Source organism: Rutidosis leptorrhynchoides, chromosome 3 (genome assembly GCF_046630445.1).
Source record: "Rutidosis leptorrhynchoides isolate AG116_Rl617_1_P2 chromosome 3, CSIRO_AGI_Rlap_v1, whole genome shotgun sequence".
Taxonomy (NCBI): Eukaryota; Viridiplantae; Streptophyta; class Magnoliopsida; order Asterales; family Asteraceae; genus Rutidosis; species Rutidosis leptorrhynchoides.
In genome coordinates, this window is record NC_092335.1 from 215,518,636 (window position 1) to 215,546,213 (window position 27,578).

Sequence of the window (27,578 nt, forward strand, 5' to 3'; positions counted from 1 at the left end):
ACTGCTGCAACTGTTAATTTCTTTCTGTTTTTGTTTCTATGACCCAAAAGCTATCACAAATTAATTGATTGAATACTGATGATACCTGTTCGAGTTTCTATTCGATCAACTCTCACGCACACCATCAAGCTTAATACTACCATGCTATTCCTTTTTGTTTAAGTCCGTAAACCATCACTAACCTTTATCATTTTTTTTCTCGATTACCATCATCAAACTCACCAAGAGCGTCATTAGTTATTGTTCTTGTTCAATCAAATAAGTATACAGAAAATAAATAAAGGGATTAAAGAAATTAATAGAATATTAAAGAAACAATTACCTATCTAATAAATTGATGAATCGATTTCATGATTTGATCGATGGTTACGATATTTGATACAATCCCTGGCCAACTCTTCTTCCTGATTCGAACAGACATCGAAATCAAACAACACTTGTTATGAACTACTTCTCCTCTGATTCGAAATTTATTGCAATTACCTTCTTCCATTTCGGATTGATTGAACGACTGCTGAATCGAATACCTAGATCGATCGACGGGAGCAATTTGGGGCTAAACGATGTCATCACACACACGCAGACATCGATTTAAGCTGTCTGATACAACTTGGGCCGTATGCGTTAGTTTTTGAATTTCATTTGGGTCATTTAATTACATGATGGACTCCTATCTTATGGGCCTAAATCTATTCTGCTGTTGGGCCATTGTTGATCAAACGAGAATGAATAAGAGAACAGAAAATAAGAGTTAAATAAAATTATAATACTAAGTAATTGAGAAAAACAGAGGGTAGATGGATGGTTTGGGATGCTGTCAAGTTATCGAGAGGTCGCGGGTTCGAAATCGGGCAGTGGCATCTTATTTTTGGAACTCTTGTTTCTTAAGGTAGTAATATTAGTAATAATATTATTATTATTATTATTATTATTATTATTATTATTATTATTATTATTATTATTATTATTATTATTATTATCATAAGAGTTATTATCATTATTATTATAAATTTTATCATTCTTATTATTAACATAAGTATTATTATTATTATTATTATTATTATTATTATTATTATTATTATTATTATTATTATTATTATTATTATTATTATTATTATTATTATTATTATTATTATTATTATTATTATTATTATTTCTTATTATTATTATTATTATTATTATTATTATTATTATTATTATTAAAAACTATCATTATTAATGTTATCATTACTAATCACTATTTTTATCATTATTATTAAAATTATCATTATTATTAAAAATCAAAATTTTTATTATTATTAGTATTATTAAAAACTATCATTTTATTTTCATTAAAACTATCATAATTATTATTAAAATTGTCATTTTCTTTTTATTTATTGTTATCGTTATTACTATTGTTATGAAAATTACTAATATTATTAATTTTATGAATATCATAGTTATTATTGTTATCATCATTATTATTTTTAACATTAAAATTATTATTTATAGCATTATTATTATTAGTATCATTATTTGTATTACTAATATTACTACTAGTATTATTATTATTATTATTACAACAAATATTCTTAATATAAAATATAATTATTAAATGTAACATAAATATAACTAATATTAAAAACTACCATGTTTTAATATATTAACTAATATATTATTATTATAACATTAATTAAATTATATATATCATATATATAATAACCTATTATAAGTAGTAATATAATTATATAAAAGAATATTAATCGTAATACATTGTAAAATTTATAAATTTAGTTGATTAATATTATGTGTTAATATATATATATATATATATATATATATATATATATATATATATATATATATATATATATATATATATATATATATATATATATATAATTGATATAGGTTCGTGAATCCGAGGCCAACCTAGCATTGTTCAGTTCCGTCGTATGCATATTTTTACTACAAAATATCGTATTGTGAGTTTCATTTGCTCCCTTTTTAAATGCTTTTGCAATATATTTTTGGGACTGAGAATACATGCGCTGCTTTTATAAATGTTTGACGAAATAGACACAAGTACTTAAAACTACATTCTATGGTTGAATTATCAAATCGAATATCACCCCTTTTAGCTTTGTAGCCTAAGAATTAGGGAACAGACACCCTAATTGACGCGAATCCTAAAGGTAGATCTACGGGCACTAACTCCCCCATACTGGAAAATGGTATGCTTTAGTACTTCGAGTTTATATTATACAGATGGATTTCTTTTTTGGGGATATTCTATATGCATGATGTTAATGTCGGTTACCAGGTGTTCAATCCATATTAATGATTTTTAAACACTTGCGAGTGTGTGATTATTGAATAAAGGAAAATCTTGTGGTCTATTAAAATAATGGAAATGATTGATTATGATAAACTAATGAACTCACCAACCTTTTGGTTGACACTTTTAAGCATGTTTAACTCAGGTATGAAAGAAATCGTCCGCTGTGCATTAGCTCATTTTAGAGATATTACTTGGAGTCATTCATGGCATATTTCAAAAGACGTTGCATTCGAGTCATTGAGTTCATCAAAGAATATTATTAAGTCATTTATGGTTGGACATATTATGAAAGGGTATGCATGCCGTCGACTTTCGATGTGATGAAAGTTTGTCTTTTAAAAGCGATTGCAATATTTGTAAAATGTATCATTTAGAGGTCAAATGCCTCGCAATGAAATCAATTATTATGTAACGTTTATAATCGATATGAACGGGGCATTTCATAACCTGTAAAGTCATGGGAACAAATTAGATAATTTATCCTTGCCACTCCAATGTTAGTTCCTAAAATAGGTCGTACTACCATCAGCTAAGGATGTCACGAATGAATTCTTGAAAGGGACTTGAAGATCTTCCAAAGTAGTACCTGTTAAGATAATATTTCGCCAAGTGCCTAAAGTTGTTTGATGAGTAAACTCATCTCCCAACATTAAACCACCACAAATACCATGAATGCTTCGAATTACCTTAACCCAAAGGGCGGTGGTTTCGGTTTTGAACCTCCACCACCATTTGCCCAACAAGGCAAGGTTTTTAGCACGTAAAGAACCAAAATTCAACCCCCATTCCCGTATTTGTTAATTACATTTTACCCAAGAGATTTTAGAGCTCTTCCCCGACCCACCCCAAAAAAATGATCTCCTCACACTCTCAAGAAGTTTAAGTACACTCAACGGAGCACGAAAGAGCAAAAAATAGTACAAAGGGAGACTATTGAGAACCAATTTGATGAGGACTACTCTACAGTCTACCCCCAAATGATATCGAACGCATTTTCCAACCCGAAAGACGACTATTGAATTTATCGATAACCACACTCTAATCTTTAAGCTTGCTCATTTTTGATCTGATAGGAAGTCCAAGATAAGTACACAGGAACTTGCCTACTCGACAACCAAGAAAGTTTGCCACATGGTTTACTTCAACACCATCCACACCGATACCAAAAACACTACTTTTATGAAAGTTGACTGATATTGCTCTAATTATACAAGTTTTATCTCGCAATATCTCCCTCGTTTTATTCGGTTTTGAGGATCATTGGGCAAGAAAGTTGATCATTTGCGCTAAAGTGTCGGCTCAAGGATAAAAGCTTGATTTGGTGCAAAATTGACCAAATCTTAATCAAAAGAGGCAAAAAAAATGACAAGTGCAGAAATCAGCTTTAAAAGCGCCGCTATTAAAAGAAGAGTGTCGTTCCTAATGGTAAGAAGCACCGCACCTCAAGAAAAAAGCGACGTTCTTATACACGATTTGGCACCATTTTTCACCAGTAGCCAAAAGCGCCGTTCCTAATCGCCAAAAGCGCCACAAGAGCGCCGCAATTAACCATAAAAGCGGCACTCCTGAAGAAAGCCAAAAGCGCCACTGCTGAGCCAAAAGTACCACTGCTGAGCCAAAAGCGGCGCTCCTGTCGCTGTTCAGCCCAAAAATTTCAGCACTATAAATGGAAAGAGGTTAGATTATTTAAAATAGAGCTGTAATTCCAAGTCCGATTTTCACTTCCAAAACCCTAATTTCATCATCTATTAGAGTTTGAAGGTGAATTGAAGGAAGCAAGCTCAAGTTCCATCATAGTTTAGCTGTAAATCTTCTTCTCTTTGAATTTGGGTTGTAATCTCCATTTTATTTCTCTAGTTTTGAATTAAATACTTGTAATAACTCAATACGATGTTTATTTGTGTTTCAATGCTTATGATTAGTGTAATCTTAGCCATGCTTGGATAAATTGCTTGTGTTTGCTTATCTATGAATTTCTAATGCAAGGATTTGCCCTATATTGATTGAATAAAGTTGTTTGAATGAAATACATGAACAAGTTTTATTGTGTTAGCTAAAGACCCATTGCTACGCATTTGTGTTAGGATTTACTATGATTACATAGATTGTGTAGTTCTCTTAGTGATTTGAGAAGTGAATCAATTTGTGCTTCAACACTAATAGTGATCTAGACAACTAGATTAAGGATTTCAAGTGATTGTGTTCTTAATTTAAGTTGGTTTTCAATTAGCATTTAGTCAACATAGTGGTGTTAGATTATCTTAAGTGATTTCAATAGTTGAAGGGTTCTAAGTGATTTCAACCCAAGCATAATCTCAATAACCGTTCATACTTAACTTGATCTTAGAATACAATGCTTATGTGAGTTTGCAAAGTGTAATTCGATTAAGGTTTGGTAGTAATGTTAAACATTTAATAGTTCAATAACTAATGCGATAGCAATTTAGGTAAAATGGGACAATCCAAACATAGAGAGGATTAGGTAAATGAACACTACTTAGTTAATTAATTTAGTTCTTAATATTTAGTTACTTGCTATTTTTCACTAGTCTTAATTGTTAAGTTTAAATTTATTTACTTGTGCACGTTTTAATTGTTAATTAAAATCAATCAAAACCCCCCTAATCAAACAAACCCTAGGACAATTAATAGTTACACTTATTCAACTTGCATCGCTCTCTTGGAACGAACTTGAAATGAATACTTGCATAAAAGTGCTATAATAACCGGGTCTTAAGTGCTCGTTAGTTGTGTTTGCTTATTTGTAGTGTTTGAATCTTGTATAAATTTTGAGGGTAATAGATCTATTGTTCCACACGCATCACACTTTCTTGGCGCCGCTGCCGGGGAGTGGTTTGCTAGGTTAGATATTTGTTTTAAGCTTTTAATTGTTCGATCCATTTGTAAGGATTTATCCTTACAAAAGTTACTATTCTCGTTTTTATATTTTATTTTGTGTTTGGAAAACCATTTGTGTTTGTGTTGTGATTGAAGGTTAGGTACTTTATGTATGAAAAGGAGATCCCAAAAGGATCAAAGTTTACACATCCATTTTCCGATCCTGAGAAACACGTGCACGAGGTTTATAAACGTAGAGAAGAAAGGGTATTAAGGAAATATTTTAAGGTTTTGCCATTTTGTTTAGAAGATATGGACGGAGGTGAAGAAGGTAATCCGAATGTTCATGGTCTACCGGTTGATCAAGAGTAACAAGATGATCCAAATGACACGCCGATGTGGAATGCTAGGTTGGTTGCGCCTACCGTGGTGCCTCCGGCTATCACAAAACCACCAATTAGAGCCAATTATTGGAAGATCGAGGGAAACTTCTTCACGATGATCAAAGATATGTTCTTCCATGGGTTAATAGAAGAAAATCCTTTCGAACACATTCAACACTTTAACGATATTTGTGATATCTACAAAACCAAAGATGTCACCGATAACGCTTTTAAGTTACGGGCATTCCCCTTTACACTTCAAGGAGATACGAAAGTTTGGTTAAGGAATTTGCCAGCCGATTCTATTAGGACTTTTCAAGATTTAACCGATGCGTTTATCAATCACTTTTTTCAACCATCAAAGGCGGAGCGCCTTAGAATGGAGATTAATGGATTCACTCAATGGAATGATGAGTCCTTGTATGATGCATGGATAAGATTCAAGAAAATGCTAAGAGCTTGTCCACCGCATGGTTTGACTAAGAAAGAATACATCACACATTCTACCGAGGTACTAATGCTTTGACAAGACAAACTCTCGATGCATCTTCAGGAGGATTTATTATGTATAAGTCACCTAATGCGGCCGAAACCATGTTAGAGGATATGTCGGTCAACACTTAAGAATGGAACCCTTCACCACGAGACTTACCAAGGAAAAATGTAGCCCAAGTGGAGAATGACAATGGTCAAGTCACTCTCGCAAGCCTAAATAATCAATTTCAAATGTCGATAGTTGCAATGCAAGTAGGTTGTCAAAGGTGCGAAGGACCACATCTCACCAAGAATTGTCCCCAAATTAATCAATGCAACCATGTTAATTTGGATGACATTCCCATGAATTCAGATGCTCATGTCAACTAGGATTTACAAACCAAAACCAAAACCAAAACCGAAACCAAAGTTACAACAACAATTATAACCAAAACCGAAACAACAACTTCCAATACCAAAATCAACAACCTTAAAACAATCAACCTTATAACAACCAATCCAATCCAAATTATCCAAACAACCAAGGTTATAGTCAACAACAAAATAACGAAGGTTACAATCAACAACCTCAACAAAACACTCAACAATCCCAACCTTCAAAGAGTTTAGAAGAAATCATGCAAAATTATATCAAGAAGGTGGAAACCACCGAAGCATTTTTGCTAAAGGAGAACGAGTTCTTAAAGAAACAATTGAATCATTAACAAGCTTCATTTCAGAACCTAGAAAGCGCCGTTGGACGACTTTTAAACCAAGTTGTCGAAAGAACTCAAGGCACCTTGCCATCCAACACTCAAGTCAACCCCAACCACAATTACAACAAGAACCAAAACCAAAACAACAACAACACAAGAACTATTCCCATTGAAAATGGCAACCAAATTGAGTTTATCAATGCCATTTCAACAAGAAGCATTTTAACTTATGAGGAACCACAAATCCCAACAACTCCAACCCAAACACCAAACCCTATTACACATACTTCATAAACCGTTGAGAATGAATCAAGTGTTAATGGGGATTCGCGATAGGTAAGGGTTGAAAAGGATGAACCACGAAGGGTTAAGGGTAAAAAGAATGAAGGAGCACCTTTAAGGAAGTATATGGAACTGATTCCATATCCGCAATCTTTGAGGAAGGAAAAAGTTGAAACTCAACGAAGGGACTTCATGGAAATGATGAAACAAGTTCATGTCAACATGCCGCTCATCCAAGTGCTTAGGGGCATGCCTAACTATGGGAAGTTCATTAAAAATCTTTTATCTTCAAAAGGAAAATATGAGGAGGTGTCGGCCACATTTCTCGTAGAGGAATGTTCGGCTATTTTGCAAAAGCAAAAGATGCCTCCCAAATTGGGTGATCCTGGTCAGTTTGTAATCCCAAGTAACATGGGCGGTAACTAAAATCTTATGCCCTATTCAATTTATAAAAAGTTAAATCTTGGGGAACTAAAATCGACCCGGATGGTATTAAAAATGAGGAACCAAACGTTTGACACACCAATCGGCATAACCGAAGACCTTGTGGTAAAAGTTGGTAATTTAACCTTTCCGGTCGATTTCGTGATTCTCGAAATGAACGAGGATGACAAAGTCCCAATAAGTTTGGGACGACCTTTTCTAAACACCGCTGATACAATTATTTTCGTGCAACAAAACAAATTAAGTATCGGGGTAAAAGACGAAAGACTTGATTTTTATGTGCGTGAAGTTGATAAGAAACCAAATTTGTCAAATGTTAAGTCTTTTTGTCAAATCGAGGTCATGGATTCGTGTGAAGAAAATGAATTAAAAGCTTTATTGGCGGTTAACACTTCGAATGTTGACCAATTTAATAAAATTGATGATTTTGATGTTGATAAAGAGTTTGAAATGTTTATGAAATCTTGTGATGAAAATGGTTTTGAAAAAGCTTGTGAAGGCATTGTTGATGAGAAGTGATCAATCCCTAATTAATGAGTTACTTAATTAAGGATTGAGTGCAATGATAAGGATGGAGGATGGGATGTTTGATGATTATTTTGGGCCCTGATGATCGTCTTTCACTTTTCAATCGAGTGATCAACCACCCCGACCCGGTCTTGATTGTTAATTAGCATGATTCACCTTAACTCAATGTAGAAATTCCTTGGGCGAAGTCACAAGTGAAAATCACAAAGGTCTAGGCAAATGGCAGAGAATCAACAACCTATAAATGAGAGGCCGAGCTCCCTATTTATAGTGTTCGAAATATCCGCGGTCTGCGGACTGCTTAACTATCGCGGAAACTTAGCGGAATGACCCGCAGTCTTTTATTAGCACGGAAACTAATCCGATGTCTTTAGTTTCAGCGAATATTCAAGGCCTTTTGATTATAGTTCGCGTAACTTCTGCTTTTAGCCTTTAGCTAATAAAATATACATATACAATGTTATGTATATGATCAAGTCCCCCCAGTTTATTATGATACATCTTGCGAAGTAAATGTATCATGATAAACTCTTAAAAATTTTGCAGTTATTCATGACCGCTATCCGCATTATAATATTTTCGCTATGCCTTTGTTAACGTTGCAGTAAACAAAGTTACCATTTTCATCCGTTAGCGAAAATATTACCGTTTAAATTATTACAACAGACACTTAACGCAATTAATTAGCATTCGTACTTCCCCTATATATATATCAGTGTCCATAATCACAAATTTCCCACTCGCTACTCTGAAATATCTCGCAATTTAATCAAATATTCACATCTCCTTAGAAACTTCTTTCTTTCTCGTAATTCATTTTATCATGAAGATCGAAGAAGTGGATTCCAAGGCTAACCCAAAAACCTTGATCACGAAGCTATTAAAAAGCCCTGAGGCTAAATCGTAGGTGTCAAAAGAGAAGCAAACGATTCCAATCGTCGATTTGACCTCCAAATCTCCCCTTACGAAGCCAAGCTCCACCAAACGATCCTACCAGACACCACCTGTAAAGACCCGTCCTAATCCATAAGGACGAATACAATAACATATGGTTACATCGCGAGGTATTTGACCTCTATATGATACATTTTATAAACATTGCATTCGTTTTTAAAAGACAACTTTCATTATAACGATGATTGACGTTATGAATACCATTTCCCAATAAATCCAAACTATAAAATGGCCTAATAATAATCTTGATGACTTCAGCGACTCGAATGCAACGTCTTTTGAAATATGTCATAAATGACTTCAAGTAATATCTTTAAAATGAGCAAATACACAGCGGAAGATTTCTTTAATACCTGAGAATAAACATGCTTAAAAGTGTCAACCAAAAGGTTGGTGAGTTCATTAGTTTATCGTAATCAATCATTTCCATCATTTTAATAGACCACAAGATTTTCATTCTTCATAAATAATCTTACACTCGCAAGTGCATAAAAATCATTCATATGGTGAACACCTGGTAACCGACATTAACAAATGCATCTAGAATATCCCCAATATACAGGTACACTCATCTATATATAAAATCGAAGTACTAAAGCACCCGTAACCTGGATGGAACGTGTTAAAGTCCATAGATCTATCTTCAGGATTCGCGTCAATTTGGGGGTCTGTTCCCAAATTCTTAGGCTACCAAACTTTTTAAAGGGTGATATCCGGTATAATAATCCAACCATAGAATATAGTTTCAAGTACTTGTGTCTATTTTGTCAAACATTTATAAAAGCATCGCATGTATTATCAGTCCCAAAAATATATATTGAAAAACCATTTAAAAAAGGAGCAAATGAAACTAACAATATTGTATTTCGTAGTAATTAAGCATATGGTGGCATTGAACAAGTGCAAGGTTGGCCTCGGATTCAGAAACCTATATTAATTATATATATTTATATGTTAATCAATATCTGTTTAACAATTTAGGCCAAGTCATAGTGTACCACAATCCTAATGCTCGAGACTACTATGCAAAAGTCAACAAAAGTCAATTTGACTCAAAATGATTTCCAAAATCTATACATGATTATTATATAACTTAAATATAGTTGTCCTATATATATTTAAATATATTTATTAGATTTTGTTAAAGTAAAAAATAAAAGTCATTTATTAATAAAAGTTTATATTAAAATTTATATATAATAAAAATATACTTTTATGTATTTTAAGCAAATAAATTTATAAAGTTCACTTAATATCATAAAATATAGTGGTATGTATTATTAGTGTAATTATGTTACGTGTAGTAAAAATATCTTTGTATCATATATTTATTTGATAAAATAATATTGGTAATAATAATAATGACAATATTTTTTTTACTAATAATATTATTAATTATGATAAAATGATAATTGTAATTATGATAACTTTAATATTTACGATACTTTTTAATATTAACTTTAAAATAATATTTTAAATAAAATAATGATTCTATTCAAAATAATAATAATATGATATTTCTAGTAAAATGATAATTTTTGTTTAAATGATAGTACTAACAATACTTTTAATAATAATAATAATAATAATAATAATAATAATAATAAAAATAAGAACGATAATTTTATCTAAATTAATATTTTACAATATTTTAATTTCATCATGATACTCATACTCATTATTTCTCAATCGACTTGTTTATAGCTTTTAGTCGTCTTTTATATCGTGTTCATAATAATGATAATAATAGTAATCAAAATAATTAGGTGTTATTAATATTAGTTTTAATTATAATAATACTAATAATAATAAATATTATGATAATATTAATGATAATACTAATAACTATTTTAATGATAATAATAATAATTATAACTTTAACGATAGTAATAATAATAAAAATAACAATTTTCAATGATAATACCTTTTATTGATAATGATAATAATAATAATAATAATAATAATAATAATAATAATAATAATAATAATAATAATAATAATAATAACAATAATAATAATAATAATAATAATAATAATAATAATAATAATAATAATAATAATAATAATAATAATAATAATAATAATAATAATAATAATAATAATAATAATAATAATAATAATAATAATAAGGTAATAATTATAACGATGATAATAACGACGATGATAATAATCAATTTTAATAATAATACAAAAATTCAATTGACTATAACTTCTAATCCGTTCATCAAAACCATTCGATATCTAAATGAAAAGTTCTTAATTTTTCGCTAGCTTTCCAACGACATGCATATCTTATACCTTATCTCAACCGCATATGTAACTAATTCAGGATTCAACATAACCTATCTAATGAAAATATCAAAAATACAAGCATGCATAATCCTATATACTCGAGCACTAGTCAGGGATACACTATCAATATATAAAAGTTAAGTTATGAGTGCTCACATATCAATATTGAGATTCAATATTGCAGGAAAGGTACGTAAACGCAACGGAGATGATAAACACTAAGTTGACTTCACGAGCATACCCTCGAACAATACCCATAACCTCCATAGCTATAACACATAATTTCCTTAGCCCTATCCCGCTCGAAAAACCCATCTTGAAATAACTCTATCATGACCTTGTCGTAGTATTTTATGTAAAATACTAATAATAATAATAATAATAATACTAATACTACTAATAATAAGTTTAATAATAATAATAATAATAATCTTTATAATATTAATTAATAAGAATATATATATATATATATATATATATATATATATATATATATATATATATATATATATATATATATATATATATATATATATATATAACGAGAGAGATAGAAGAATATATTGAATTGAATTTGAACCAAATCACGTTCGAGCTTTATAGCCCTAAACTGAACCCATTAGCTCCGCAATTGTGATACTTTCGTGAGTATATGGTCTGCGATTGCGGAGTCCTCAAATACAGCTCATTTCCACTTTGCTTTTCTACCGACGGTTTATGTTGTATATATTTATTTATTTAATATATAATATATTTAATCTTTAGAATTAATTAAATATTATATTATATTCTCGTGCACAGTTAACTCGTAATTTTAGTTCCAACGAATTGTACTTTATCACTCAACTTATGTCCCGGTTTCGGTTTCTCGAACGCATTTTCGTACGCTTAGAAAACTAGCACTTTACGTTACGCGACATGTACCTTTATCAATAATTAGACTTAATCATCTAAAGACTATATTACCCAAAGCACAACTTATGTATTTGAGTGTCATGGTCATTTGCTTCCAGAAATCAAAGTCTCGTTATCTATTAAATATATAATATTACTTAACTCTTTAGAAAAATATACATAATCAAAACATTTTATTTTGAAGTTAACATTATATTTTCTTATGTTATAATATATATATCTTTATCTAAGAATTTGTATAACATATATATTTAATCGAAATTTTATTTAATGATGTAACGTACAGTTTTTCGAAACTAAAAAATATATTTTCGAAGTTTACTATACATATATATAATAGGACTTGTTATATAGTAAAACGATTTCGTTCAAGAAATAAAATCATATATAAGGTATAACGAGTTTCCTATTTTTAAAATTTACAGATTGTTTATGAAACGAAGGTTAAAGTTCATTGGATAACCAATTGCATGAAATCCTTTTCATTGTAAAACGTTGATTTACTTAACTTTGTCAATATCCATTTTCTAAGTTATATGTATTCCCTAATTTCATTTTCACATTGAACAATATGAAAAACTAAATTGTTATCTTATCAAAAGTAACGAGGGAATTATTGTAAAGCATGCATTGTAGATCAAATAGAAGTCTCCACTAACTTTTGTCTAACTCTCGATAATTGATGTCTTGTTCTTATTTGTAAATCACTTTACCAATTATTCCGAATCTAGTTAAAAAGGAAAGGTTTCATAAATCAAAGTGGACCTCTCAGCAGAGACACACAAATCATATCACAATGAATCTTGATAATTCAACCGTTTGATATTATCTTATAATCTCGTCGATAAATATATTAAACTTATATCGAAACAAATACGCTCATGTAAAGTATTATTCATTCACTACTTTATTAATGTTTCCAAGTCGTAAATAGATCTCATAACTTATATTCATGTTAAATGTTTTATTAATATATCTCAATTTAATAATCATATATATATATATATATATATATATATATATATATATATATATATATATATATATATATATATATATATACATACACACACATATAATTGTTCGTGAATCGTCAAGAGCAGTCGAAGGGTAATTAATTATATGAACACAGTTCAAAGTTTTTGAAATTTCAACATTACAGACTTTGCTTATCGTGTCAGAAATATATAAAGATAAAGTTTAATTTTGGTCAGAAATTTTCGGGTTGTCACAGTACATACCCGTTAAAGAAATTTCGTCCCCGTAATTTGATCGAGGTCGTCATGACTAACAGTAAGAATGTTATTATGACGAATATAAACTGATACATAGAATTTTATCATGATTAAGAAATACGGATAAAATAATTCAATTTTTCGAAGCGTATGAGTGAAGCTATCGTAAAAGTGTCAAATGAGAAAATAGAGATTTGCCTTATCTTTTGACGTGATCACGGTTGATCTCCGGATTAAAGAATACTTTTTGTAATCTATATAGGATTTGATTTTTCGGCGATTAAGGAGATTATGATCCTCTTCGATTTAATGCGATAATCCATCTCGATTTCTTCGTCAGATATTTCACTATAAATCCACCTCCTTCGTTTCCTTACAACTCACATCTTCTATTCTTTCTCCCTCAACTCATATTTTAAAGTATTTGTCAATATGCTCCATCCAGTACTGATTCTGGATATACTCCTAACTTTCATATCTGTCATTCTTCTTTTTTATCTGCCGCCGGAAGATTTTATTTACTTTTACTATTACCTTGGGGTTATAATATTTTTAATTCTCTCGTGCCTTTACATTGCAATACGTATTGATATACACGGTTTGTAATTTACGTGTTGTTGTCGAACTTTATATTTTCTTTTATATTTAAGAGTTCCATACTTTTGTCTCCTCTTCCCGACTTCAAGTCAAGCGAATAACGGTCCAGAATTCGTAGGTATGGATTTTAAAATGAACATAGTTAATGTTCTAAGAAGAGAATTGTAATGGCACGATCTTGATTTGTCAATTTACCAGAATACCTCGGAAAAGACCGAATCATCAAGAAAAATATTTTCTTGATATTTTTAGAGGTTAAATAGAATACCAGAATCGTGTAACATGGCACATGATGACGTTATGATCTGTGAATCATCACGTTCCATTTAAAAACTTAGCATGACTTACTGTAATATAATCACGTTGATCAAGTGTCATTATATTATGCTAACTCATGCTTCAGTTCCTAACACTACTTCAAAAATATTCACATTTAGAACTTGAAGGTTTCAGAATTTAGAAACTAAAATAGTTTCTTTTATGATGTAACAAAGATAGCGCAAAGAGGTAAATAATCTCAAACAATGATAGTTATGATGGTATCTTCAGAAATATCGTGGATATTTATACTGAAAGATTCGATGATGTTTCAGAATTTTAAAATATCTGGAATTAAAGGATGATGCGGGAAATCTGTCTGTGAAGGTTTAGAATAAGGGGTAAGGTGTTTACTAATGGTTTCAGCAGACACTAAATCATTTGGATTCTTCGAAGGCAGGTTTCGTCCTTGTGATTTGTCCACAGCTTCCTTCATACTTTGCTCAATCCGTTTTTCAGTACCAAATTTTTCGTTTGAGCTTTTCCAATCTACTATTCTTTATTAACAAACTTCTGATCGTAATTTGATTTCTACAGTCCTTATTACTTTATCATTCTATTTCAAACTTTTTGGTACTGATTCGTAGAATGGGGTGTTTTCAAAAACTTCACATTCGAAATAGACATTATATGTATATATAATTGTCGAAGTAAAACCGCTGCGAGATTCGAGATTGATGATTGATGGTTTCCGACAGTCGGTATGGCAATTATTGTTACAGGATGCAGATGAGTAGATGATAGGGTTTCGATAAGTATAATGATTTTTCGGAAAGTCAAAGATCAATAAAGTTACTGGTAAGTTTACTGCTAATGTAGTGGAATATAAAAGGATTCCCCGGTAACAATAAAAGAGCACGCATATATATCAGGGTTATAATAAGGTTGTTTCGAACAAAAAGTCAAAGTTGATTTGCTGGAGCTGTGACAAAATTTGCTATTTTGAAAAAGGATTCGCATGGTTATTTTTTCTAATAAATGCCAAAGGATTTGATGCAGATATGTGTTAAACTGTTACTTTGGTTTCGAGAGTTTTTCAGGTACATAACTGTAGGTAACATGTGGTTGGATCATCATTTCGATTGTTCATTACTTGAAGTGTCTTCGGGGTTTGAACACCGATTGTAATCGTTAATATACATATGATGTTCTAGTACAGTTTTAAAGTCAAAGTATAACTTCAAAAGACGTAGGGATCTAAGAGTGATGATAACGGTTATATCTTGAATTGAATTCTGCAATTTCAGGATCAACATATGTAATTGAATTTGAATGAGTATGGTAGTTTTGATTTTTATAAAGGAATGTATATTGTTGAGAAAATAGTGAGTATAGTTAATGATTGCTGAATCAGATTCGAAGAATGTAACATATTAATTGTGAATTTATATATCTCTCGGGTATTACTTACCCGTTAAAAAAAATTCACAATTAATATTTTGTGCAATAGAATTTTATTACAGTCTTTATGAAAATATATATGTGTATATTTTCTTCAGATGTAACATAGATTTAATGAGTTAATATTAAATTACACTCATTTAATTTACGGTTGAAACTAGAATTGAGTAATCCCTAAAACTTTTAGAAATTACATAACTTTTACGAAGTATTTCTTCAATGATATTGAAATTATGAGTCAATACTTCGTTATTTGTTGATGCATGATGTTGGTTTTCGTGAAATTCTTGTGAACTTCGCAAGGTACGAATGATTTTATTTAAAAAGTTTCGAGTACATCGATGATGAAAGTGTAAAATCAAATATATATTTGAATAATACACTTGATTTATTATGAATTGGAATTTATTGAATTGAGACAGAGATTGTAGTTAATGATGGTTAAGTTGTGGATGAAGGACGTACATTATTGCATATTTGTAATATGAATTAACCGAGTAGTTAAGATCCATACATAATAGCTTAGTACGGAGAGATTTATTTTGATCTCAAAATTTATATATATGTATATATATATATACATATAATTTCTTCAGAGGGAATGAGTTAATACTTCATAACTCGTTGATACAATATACGCATTTATTGATTCGTAATGATGTCCACAGTGATTCTTGAACTGGCGGAGCTTGTGATGTCATAGGTGCTGCTGATTCTGACGATGCTGATGGCACTGACTGTGCTGGTGATGTTAACGGTACTGTTAATGCTGTTGGTAAAACAAGTCTAGCTTGTGAATCATGCATCATTCTTGTCAGGGTTTCTATTCTTCCTTCTATCATTTTGGTTCACTCATCTGATTTTTGGTTAGGGTTAGAATAGATAATCTCTAAGACTTTAGAGATTACATAATCGCCACAGAACATTTCTCTAATGAAGTTATGAATCAATACTTCATCGGTTATTGTTGTTGATACTCCTTGGTATCTATGATAAGTATGATGTTGATGCTCGTGGAACATTTTATGATATAGAAGCATGGTATGTGGATGTTGTTAGTGGTGGTAATGGTTCTGTTGGCGTTGCTGATGGTGGTACTGGTTATGCTGCTGCTGCTGCTGCTGGTATTTGTAACATTTGCACCATATTCTCCAAAGCCACTACCCGAGCGCGAAGCTTGTTGACTTCTTCTATTACACTGGGGTGATTGTCGGTTCGGACGAGCGGATAAATAAAATCTAAATTTGGTATAGTATATAATCATGACGAGATACTCTGGAAATGAGAGAGAAAATGATGTTTCGGACAGGTTCGTCGGTAAGTGCTTCCGATCCTTCGCCAAGAGGGCAATGTGGAGGATGGAAGGAATCACCTTCTTCTTGTCTTCAGTGATTAAGTAGACTACGAACCCATCCCCAATTCATCCAGAATAGATGATGACTTATTGGTTGGTCCATTCCAGTCACACTACTCTCGGAGCTTGAGTGGGATTCCATTTCGGAATCCGAGGAACTTGAACTAATGACGAATTCCATTTCGTACGATTGAATAAAGGATTTTTAGATATGAAATGACTTTCTGACTATCGGGTGGTGTTCTAATTACATAGAATATCTATATATATAGAGCAAAAGATCTCATAGATTGCGGAGGAATTTACGGACACTGTTAGGCAAAGTTTACAGTAACAGATACGCTAAGATATGAATTAGCAGATATGCTAAGATATGAATTTTGTCTATACACTATTCATGCAATCAATGCAGTAAGACGTGTCTAGACTAAGAGTGATAAGCAAGCAATTTCTGACAAAAATGATAAACAAAACTTTTGACATGCAGACACGGTCGAAGTCCAGACTTACTAATGCATCCTAACGACTATCAATTAGACACACTAATGCAGACCTGGTTCGCTAAGATCACCGCTCTGATACCACCTTTAAAGACCCGTCCTAATCCATAAGGACGAATACAATAACATATGGTTACATCGCGAGGTATTTGACCTCTATATGATACATTTTACAAACATTGCATTCGTTTTTAAAAGACAACTTTCATTATAACGATGATTGACGTTATGAATACCATTTCCCAATAAATCCAAACTATAAAATGGCCTAATAATAATCTTGATGACTTCAACGACTCGAATGCAATGTCTTTTGAAATATGCCATGAATGACTCCAAGTAATATCTTTAAAATGAGCAAATGTACAGCAGAAGATTTCTTTAATACCTGAGAATAAACATGCTTAAAAGTGTCAACCAAAAGGTTGGTGAGTTCATTAGTTTCTCGTAATCAATCATTTACATCATTTTAATAGACTACAAGATTTTCATTCTTCATAAATAATCTTACACTCGCAAGTGCATAAAAATCATTCATATGGTGAACACCTGGTAACCGACATTAACAAATGCATCTAGAATATCACCAATATACAGGTGCACTCATCTGTATATAAAATTGAAGTACTAAAGCACCCGTAACCCGGATGGAACGTGTTAAAGTCCATAGATCTATCTTCAGGATTCGCGTCAATTTGGGGGTCTGTTCCCAAATTCTTAGGCTACCAAGCTTTTTAAAGGGTGATATCCGGTATAATAATCCAACCATAGAATGTAGTTTCAAGTACTTGTGTCTATTTCGTCAAACATTTATAAAAGCATCGCATGTATTCTCAGTCTCAAAAATATATATTGCAAAAGCATTTAAAAAGGGAGCAAATGAAACTCACAATATTGTATTTCGTAGTAATTAAGCATATGGTGGCATTGAACAAGTGCAAGGTTGGCCTCGGATTCACGAACCTATATTAATTATATATATTTACATGTTGGTCAATATCTGTTTAACAATTTAGGTCAAGTCATAGTGTACCATAATCCTAATGCTCGAGACTACTATGCAAAAGTCAACAAAAGTCAATTTGACTCAAAATGATTTCCAAAATCTATACATGATTATTATATAACTTAAATATAGTCATCTTATATATATTTAAATATATTTATTAGATTTTGTTAAAGTAAATAATAAAAGTCATTTATTAATAAAAGTTTATATTAAAATTTATATATAATAAAAATATACTTTTATGTATTTTAAGCAAATAAATTTATAAAGTTCACTTAATATCATAAAATATAGTGGTATGTATTATTAGTGTAATTATGTTACATGTAGTAAAACTATCTTTGTATCATATATTTATTTGATAAAATAATATTGGTAATAATAATAATGACAATATTTATTTATTTTTTACTAATAATATTATTAATTATGATAAAATGATAATTGTAATTATGATAACTTTAATATTTACGATACTTTTTAATATTAACTTTAAAATAATATTTTATATAAAATAATGATTCTATTCAAAATAATAATAATAATACTAAAATGATAATGATATTTTATAATAACTAAAATGATAATTTTTGTTTAAATGATAGTACTAACAATACTTTTAATAATAATAATAATAATAAGAACGATAAGAACGATAATTTTATCTAAATCAATATTTTACAATATTTTAATTTCATCATGATACGCATACTCATTATTTCTCAATCGACTTGTTAATAGCTTTTAGTCGTCTTTTATATCGTGTTCATAATAATGATAACAATAGTAATCAAAATAATTAGGTGTTACTAATATTAGTTTTAATTATAATAATAAATATTATGATAATATTAATGATAATACTAATAACTATTTTAATGATAATAATAATAATTATAACTTTAACGATAGTAATAATAATAAAATAACAATTTTCAATGATAATACCTTTTATTGATAATGAAGATAATAATAATAATAATAATAATAATAATAATAATAATAATAATAATAATAATAATAATAATAATAATAATAATAATAATAATAATGTAATAATTATAACGATGATAATAACGACGATGATAATAATCATTTTTAATAATAATACAAAAATTCAATTGACTATAACTTCTAATCCGTTCATCGAAACCATTTGATATCTAAATGAAAAGTTCTTAATATTTCGCTAGCTTTCCAACGACATGCATATCATATACCTTATCTCAACAACATATGTAACTAATTCAGGATTCAACATAACCTATCTAATGAAAATATCAAAAATACAAGCATGCATAATCCTATATACTCGAGTACTAGTCAGCGATACACTATTAATAAATAAAAGTTAAGTTATGAGTGCTCACGTATCAATATTGAGATTCAATATTGCAGGAAAGGTACGTAAATGCAACGGAGATGATAAACACTAAGTTGACTTCACGAGCGTACCCTCGAACAATACCCATAACCTCCATAGCTATAACCCATAATTTCCTTAGCCCTATCCCGCTCGAAAAACCCGTCTTGAAATAACTCTCCCATGACCTTGTCGTAGTATTTTATGTAAAATACTAATAATAATAATAATACTAATACTACTAATAATAAGTTTAATAATAATAATAATAATAATCTTTATAATATTAATTAATAAGAATATATATATATATATATATATATATATATATATATATATATATATATATATATATATATATATATATATATATATATATATATATATATATATATATATATATATATAACGAGAGAGATAGAAGAATAGATTGAATTGAATTTGAACCAAATCACGTTCGAGCTTTATAGCCCCAAACTGAACCCATTAGCTCCGCAATTGCGATACTTTCGTGGGTATATGGTCCGCGATTGCGGAGTCCTCAAATACAGTTCATTTCCACTTTGCTTTTCTACCGACGGTTTATGTTGTATATATATATATATTTATTTAATATATAATATATTTAATCTTTAGAATTAATTAAATATTATATTATATTCTCATGCACAGTTAACTCGTAATTTTAGTTCCAACGAATTGTATTTTATCACTCGATTTATGTCCCGGTTCCGGTTTCTCGAACGCATTTTCGTACGCTTAGAAAACTAGCACTTTACGTTACGTGATATGTACCTTTATCAATAATTAGACTTAATCATCTAAAGACTATATTACCCAAAGCACAACTTATGTATTTGAGTGTCGTGGTCATTTGCTTCCAAAAATCAAAGTCTCGTTATCTATTAAATATATAATATTACTTAACTCTTTAGAAAAATATACATAATCAAAACATTTTATTTTGAAGTTAACATTATATTTTCTTATGTTATAATATATAGATATCTTTGTCTAAGAATATGTATAACATATATATTTAATGGAAATTTTATTTAATGATGTAACGTACAGTTTTTTAAAACTAAAAATATATTTTCGAAGTTTATTATACATATATATAATAGGACTTGTTATATAGTAAAATGCTTTCGTTCAAGAAATAAAATCATATATAAGATATAACGAGTTTCCTGTTTTTAAAATTTACAGTTTGTTTATGAAACGAAGGTTAAAGTTCATTGGATAGCCAAATGCATGAAATCCTTTTCAATGTAAAACGTTGATTTACTTAACTTTGTCAATATCCATTTTCTATGTTATCTGTATTCCCTAATTTCATTTTCACATTGAATAATATGAAAAACTAAATTGCTATCTTATCAAAAGTAACGAGGGAATTATTGTAAAGCATGCATTGTAGATCAAATAGAAATCTCCACTAACTTTTGTCTAACTCTCGATAATTGATGTCTTGTTCTTATTTGTAAATCACTTTACCAATTATTCTGAATCTAGTTAAAAAGGAAAGGTTTCCTAAATCAAAGTTGACCTCTCAACAGAGACACGTAAATCATATCACTATGAATCTTGATAATTAAACCGTTTGATATTATTTTATAATCTCATCGATAAATATATTAAACTTATATCGAAGCATATACGCTCATGTAAAGTATTATTCATTCACTACTTTATTAACGTTTCCAAGTCGTAAATAGATCTCATAACTTATATTCATGTTAAATGTTTTATTAATATATCTTAATTTAATAATCATACATATGTATATATGTATATATATATATATATATCTACACATAATTGTTCGTGAATCGTCAAGAGCAGTCGAAGGGTAATTGATTATATGAACACAATTCAAAGTTTTTGAGATTTCAACATTACAGACTTTGCTTATCGTGTCGGAAATATATAAAGATAAAGTTTAAATTTTGTCAGAAATTTCCGAGTTGTCACACCGCCACAATCACAAAGTAAAAAATTAAAGCAAACCGACACCACTCTTTATGATAATCCGATTATATCGGATTATGAAGGGGATCAACAAACGGGTAAGCCTTGAACATTATCACATAATTAATGCTCGTATTTTTTTGCGTATCTTATAATTTACATATTTTTGTAGGCGGTTCCACTGGTGACCCCTTTTTGGCGAGCCCAAACACGCTTGACCAGATCACAGAGTTGTTCCGCACCCCACCCGACTCTTATGGGGTGAGAATCGACTGTTTATCGGGATATACTTATGCCTCTTCTGCTGCAGCACTAGATCAGCACCAACAAATGAAGTTGGCCATCCCAGGCGAACTTCGCCGCGAATTTTCAAAGCTTTCTGCGCTTGATGCGCATAATAGTTTTGTGCAGAATTTCTACATGTGCTTCAATTCTGCGTATGATATGATTTGCCGTCAAGAACAGTTTTTCAACGTTCTTGAGGCTAAAAAGGCAAAGTACAACACCGAGAAAGCCAAGGCTACGGATAGCGAGAAGCGCTGTGTCGACCTCTCTTATGAACTCATCGCAGCAAAAACTACGGTGGATGACTTAAAACTGCAGGTTTCAACTGCAGTTGAAAAAGAAAACAGCCTTCAAGCTACTATTAATGTATTAATGGAGGAGGTTACGAAGGTCACTGCAGAGCAAGACAACGCTCTAGCTGCTACGACTTCTGCGAAGCTGGAATTCACCAAGCTTCGCCAACATTTGCCAGAGTTTGCCAGGAAAGTGCTTAATTCGCACCCTGTTTCTGCTCAGTTTTCAACATATGCTGCTGCGCTGAGATTGCGTGAAAGAGTGGAATTCTTGGATGAGATTACTCCGTACTGCACCATACCAAATCCACTACCATAAGCGATTGAAGACCGCGTTTGCTCGCTCGTAGATGCTCGAGATGCATTTGCTACTGCGAAAGAAAACATAGCGGATATTCCAATCCCAAAAATTTCAGCGATAAGCGAGCAGGATGATGCTACTGTAGATGACATCATTGAACTTGATTTATCTAAGTTGTCATTATATTGTAATGTATAGCACGCAGCTATCTCTGCGTCGTTATTAATAAAATTTTCGCATTTCTATATATATTTGCAAGTACTTTTATTTATATAGCGCTTTCATCATAATATTCATAACACGGACTTGTCCTTTGCAATTTCCAACTTTTATTAGTGTGCACATAATAAGTATGTACTTTTGCTAAACAATCTGTATGCGTGTATATTTATACGTTATGAATCTTCTAAGTCCATCAAAGCGATCCTTAGGCAATCAATTAGCATTGCGAAGCATCTAAGTATTGGCAAAATCAAATACTTAGGATTTTAAGTTCCTTTCGCAATAGTTATTTTCTGCGAAAGTGGGCAATTTCATCCCTTTGCTATTTAAACATCGCGAAACACCTCATCGCTATGAAACAGGATACAAAACATTTCATAAACTTTTGGCATTTCACAAATAAACTCTTTGCATACTCTTACAAGTGTCAACTTTTGAAATTCCTACAAGTGTGATCAAGACTTGCAAAAATTAAAAAATAAAGACACATATAAAGAATATCAAGTATAGGCCTTGTAATGAATTTCACACTTTATGCATATGCATTTTTGGCCTTCATATTATTTTCACAGAATTACGCATAATATCGCTTTAATAAAGCAGCATGCCACGCATTAGGTAAAGTTCGGCGTTCCACATCTGCGAGCTTATATGAACCTGATGCATTAATTGCCACAACTTGATAAGGACCCTCCCAATTAGGTCCTAATTTGCCAAGCTTTTCTGCTCTACTTGCATCGTTATTTCGCAGTACCCATTCGCCTACATCAAAAGATAAAGCACGCACTCTTTTGTTGTAGTACTTGGCTATTTGCTGTTTATTATTTGCCTCTCTGATAGCAGCCTATTAACCTTCGCTCTTCATTGAAATTCAAATTCTCACAGAATTTCTGCGGGTATTACTGACTCAGAGCCATATACCAAACTAAAAGGTGTTTCCCCCGTGCTTTTCTTGAAAGTAGTGCGATGTGCCCACAACACATTGGGTAATTCATCCACCCAACTAGTTCACTTTTCGCATAACCTCTTTTTAATACCGCTAACAATATCGCGATTGGTTACCTCACATAATCCATTAACTTATGGATGCGCCACTGACGTAAACTTTTAGATTATATTTAAATCAGTGCACCATGTTTTAAAAGGATCTTTCGCAATTTGGGCACCATTATCACTAACTATTTCACGCGGAATACCAAATCTGCAAACAATATACTCCCATACAAAATTTCGCACTTGCACACCAGTGACAGTGCGAACCGACTTAGCTTCAACCCATCTTATAAAATAGTCAATTGCCACAATCAGGAATTTGATTTTGCCATGTCCTGCGGGAAATGGCCCTACAATGTCAATAGCCCACTTGTGAAATGGCCATGGCGAATTGGCATGAATCATATCATGCCTTGGCATCCGATTCTGCGGAGCATGTCTTTGACAGCTTTTACAACGCTTAACAATTTTTGCAACATCGTGATATAGGGATGGCCAAAAGTAACCCATTCGCATAATTTTTGCTGCGATAGTTTTATAGCCTGAATGCAATGCACAAGAACCGTTATGCACTTCATCAATGATCATTTCTGCTTTAATTGGGCCCACACATCGCATCATTGGACCACAATATGATTTGCGATATAAAATGTCATTTTGATTGATATACATTGGTGCTCGCTCTCTTACTAAGCGAGCTTCACGCTTATCACTTGGCAAAATATCACTGCGGATGTATTGCAGGATTGGTTCCATCCAATTTGGCTATTCTTCTACAACAGATGCCACTATTAAGTCATTATCTATTGACTTGCTTGGCAATTCCTCAACCCAAACTTATTTTTGAAAGTGGGAGAACGTTAGAGCGGCCAACTTACTAAAACCATTCGCCTTCTTATTTTGACTTCGTGGCAATGGCGCAAGTTCAAAATGCTCAAACCGCACTGCCAATTCTTTCAACAACTGCAAATATTTCTGCATTGTGGAATCATGTGCCTCAAAAGAGCCATTAAACTGATTTGCCACTAACTGCGAATCTGTAAATGCTCGTAACTTGGCGATATCCATTTTTCGTGCAATATTTAAACCAGCAAGCAACGCTTCATATTTCGCCTCATTATATGTGACATCAAAATTAAAACGTAATGCGTATGTATGCTCTTCACCACTTGGGCTTGCTAACACTAAACCCGCACCAGCGCCTTCTGCACATGAAGCTCCATCGGTAAATAAATCCCAAGTTTCTCCAACCGCCAGTTTTAACTCTATGCGCTCATTAATCACCTCCAACTCCCCAGTCATTTCAGCGAGGTAATCCGCCAAAACCTGGCCCTTTACAGCACTGCGGAAGGTAAGAAATTTGATAAGCACCCAACTCTACTGCCCACAACGCAAGTCTACCAGATATCTCTGGTTTTGTTAAGACTTGCTTAATCGGCATATTAGTTAGCACATGTACTGGATGCCCTTGAAAATATCTTCTTAACCTTTGCGATGTTAATATGAGTGCATACAAAAATTTCTCAATCGGCGCATAGTTTATTTCACTCCCTGTAAGAGCTTTACTGACAAAATATACAGTTTTTGTATTTTATCTCTTTCCACCACTAGAACTGAGCCAAAAGCTTCATTTGCCACCGATATATAAAGGTAAAGAATTTCGCCATCAATTGGCGCTGTTAACGTAGGAAAAGTTTTCAACAACTTTTTCATTTCTTGAAACGCGGTTTCTGCTTCGCTTGTCCAAACAAAGCTTTTTTGTTTCAAGCAGCCTTTTAAAGTTTGGAAAAACAGTAATTGTCTTTCAGCAGCTTTAGACAAAAAACGCGTTAATGCGGCTAACTTTCCCGTCAAACTTTGGACCTCCTTAACCGTTTTTGGTGCAGTCATATTTTCAATAACTGCAATTTTCTTTGGATTAGCTTGAATACCCTGTTCTGTAACAAGATATCCCAAAAACTTTCCTTCTGTTTCGCCAAAACTACACTTTAGCGGATTAAGCTTCATGTTTATCCTTCACAATGTGTTAAATGTTTCGCGCATATCTTCAATAATTCGCTCTTGTGTTGTGCTTTTGATTACTAAATCATCTACATAAGCTTCAAGATTTCTCCCAATTTGCTTTTCAAATGCAGTGTCAATTAATCGTTGATATGTTGCACCCGCATTGATCAAACCAAATGGCATCATTATATAAGAAAATTTGCCTTTACCCGCATGAAAAGCGGTTTTATCTGCATCTTCTTTAGCCATAGGGATATGATGATATCCCCGTGCCGCATCTAAAAAACATTTATATGGAAAAGCATGTAAAGATTCCACTTTTAAATCAATTTTCGGAAGTGGATAATTATCCTTAGGGCATGCTTTGTTTAAATCTTTGAAGTCAATACACATTCTCCACGAACCAGCTATTACCAATTTCGTTACTTCCTCACACAGCCACTTAGCGCGGTCTGGGGCCATGCCCCTACGCTTCTGCACTACAGGTTTTAAAGCTGTATTTACATTAAGTCTGTGTTCGCAATATGACGCGGAACACCAGTCATATCATTTTCACACCAAGCAAAAAAATCCATGTACTGCACAAGCAATTGCACAATTTGCTTCCTGATATCCGCGTTAATGTTGCATCCTACTTTAATTTTTTGATCAGGATACGCATGATTAACCACTACCATGTTGTCCGCAATATCGGCGGTTTCTTGAACTGCACTTTTCACATTTACAGCCGCACAAATGGGCATGATACTTGCTGAATTTATTGTAGCAACACCTTTACATGTTGCAAATTTAATCATACCATGAATGGTAGATGGAACAATTCCAAATTTAGCCAAGGCAGTTCTTCCTAACAGCATGTTATAGCGTGATGAAGTCCGCATAACATAAAATTCTAGCTGCACTCGCCGCACTAAACTGTCATCATTTTCATCAAATAACTCAACATCTATGGGCAACACGCCCATAGGCAATGAAGATTCCCCCGCAAAACCAGTTAGCGAGGCTGCGGTTGATTGTAAATTTTCTCTAATACTCTCTGGCAGTTGGACAAAACATTGTTCATAGACAATGTCGACACTGCTGTTATCAACATGAACTTTCATGATTGTGATTCCAGTTTGCGCAATTTTGCACGATACTACCATCGGCATTTCAGAAAAAGTGTCGCTTTTCATTTGTGGAAAACTTATCGGTGCAGATTGCCAATTTTGATACATTTTTGTAGACTTTCGCTTTCTTCCCCTTTTTTGGGCATTCGCTTGCATTGGGGCAACAATGCCGCGATCAACCCTGATATTGCTCATTACTTCAATTAAACAAGCAATTTACCAACGATTATAAATGTATTCTCCTGTGAATCATCAAAATAACACACGATTAGAATTAAACAAGCCAATTAATCGTTTGATAGTACAAAACAAAAAATTTCGAGTTTAATTCTTAAAACGCGTCCCACGGATGGCGCAAATTGATCAATCCCTAATTAATGAGTTACTTAATTAAGGATTGAGTGCAATGATAAGGATGGAGGATGGGATGTTTGATGATTATTTTGGGCCCTGATGATCGTCTTTCACTTT

The 27,578-nt window shown here is 31.8% G+C and overlaps 1 protein-coding gene and 1 non-coding gene across 2 annotated transcripts; both read right to left on the minus strand.

The window, feature by feature from the left end:
• Nucleotides 1–5,914: 5,914 nt before the first annotated feature.
• LOC139903293 (small nucleolar RNA R71) lies at nt 5,915–6,021 on the minus strand. Its single transcript, XR_011778123.1, has one exon. It is a non-coding gene; the product is annotated as a small nucleolar RNA R71 (small nucleolar RNA).
• Nucleotides 6,022–24,831: 18,810 nt separating this feature from the next.
• Nucleotides 24,832–25,884, minus strand: LOC139900812 (uncharacterized). Its single transcript, XM_071883565.1, has 2 exons — nt 25,574–25,884; nt 24,832–25,336 (listed from the first exon to the last, which is right to left on the minus strand). Exons 1-2 carry the CDS (start codon nt 25,882–25,884, stop codon nt 24,832–24,834), a joined length of 816 nt encoding a protein of 271 aa, XP_071739666.1.
• Nucleotides 25,885–27,578: the final 1,694 nt, after the last annotated feature.

What these genes read in the sequence shown, in the direction of transcription:
- LOC139900812 (XM_071883565.1), bottom strand. Translation starts at nt 25,884, where the DNA reads ATGACTGCACCAAAAACGGTTAAGGAGGTCCAAAGTTTGACGGGAAAG. An exon ending in AGAGATAAAATACAAAAACT is followed by an intron (nt 25,337 to 25,573) that starts GTATATTTTGTC and finishes TACCTTCCGCAG; the next exon opens with TGCTGTAAAGGGCCAGGTTT.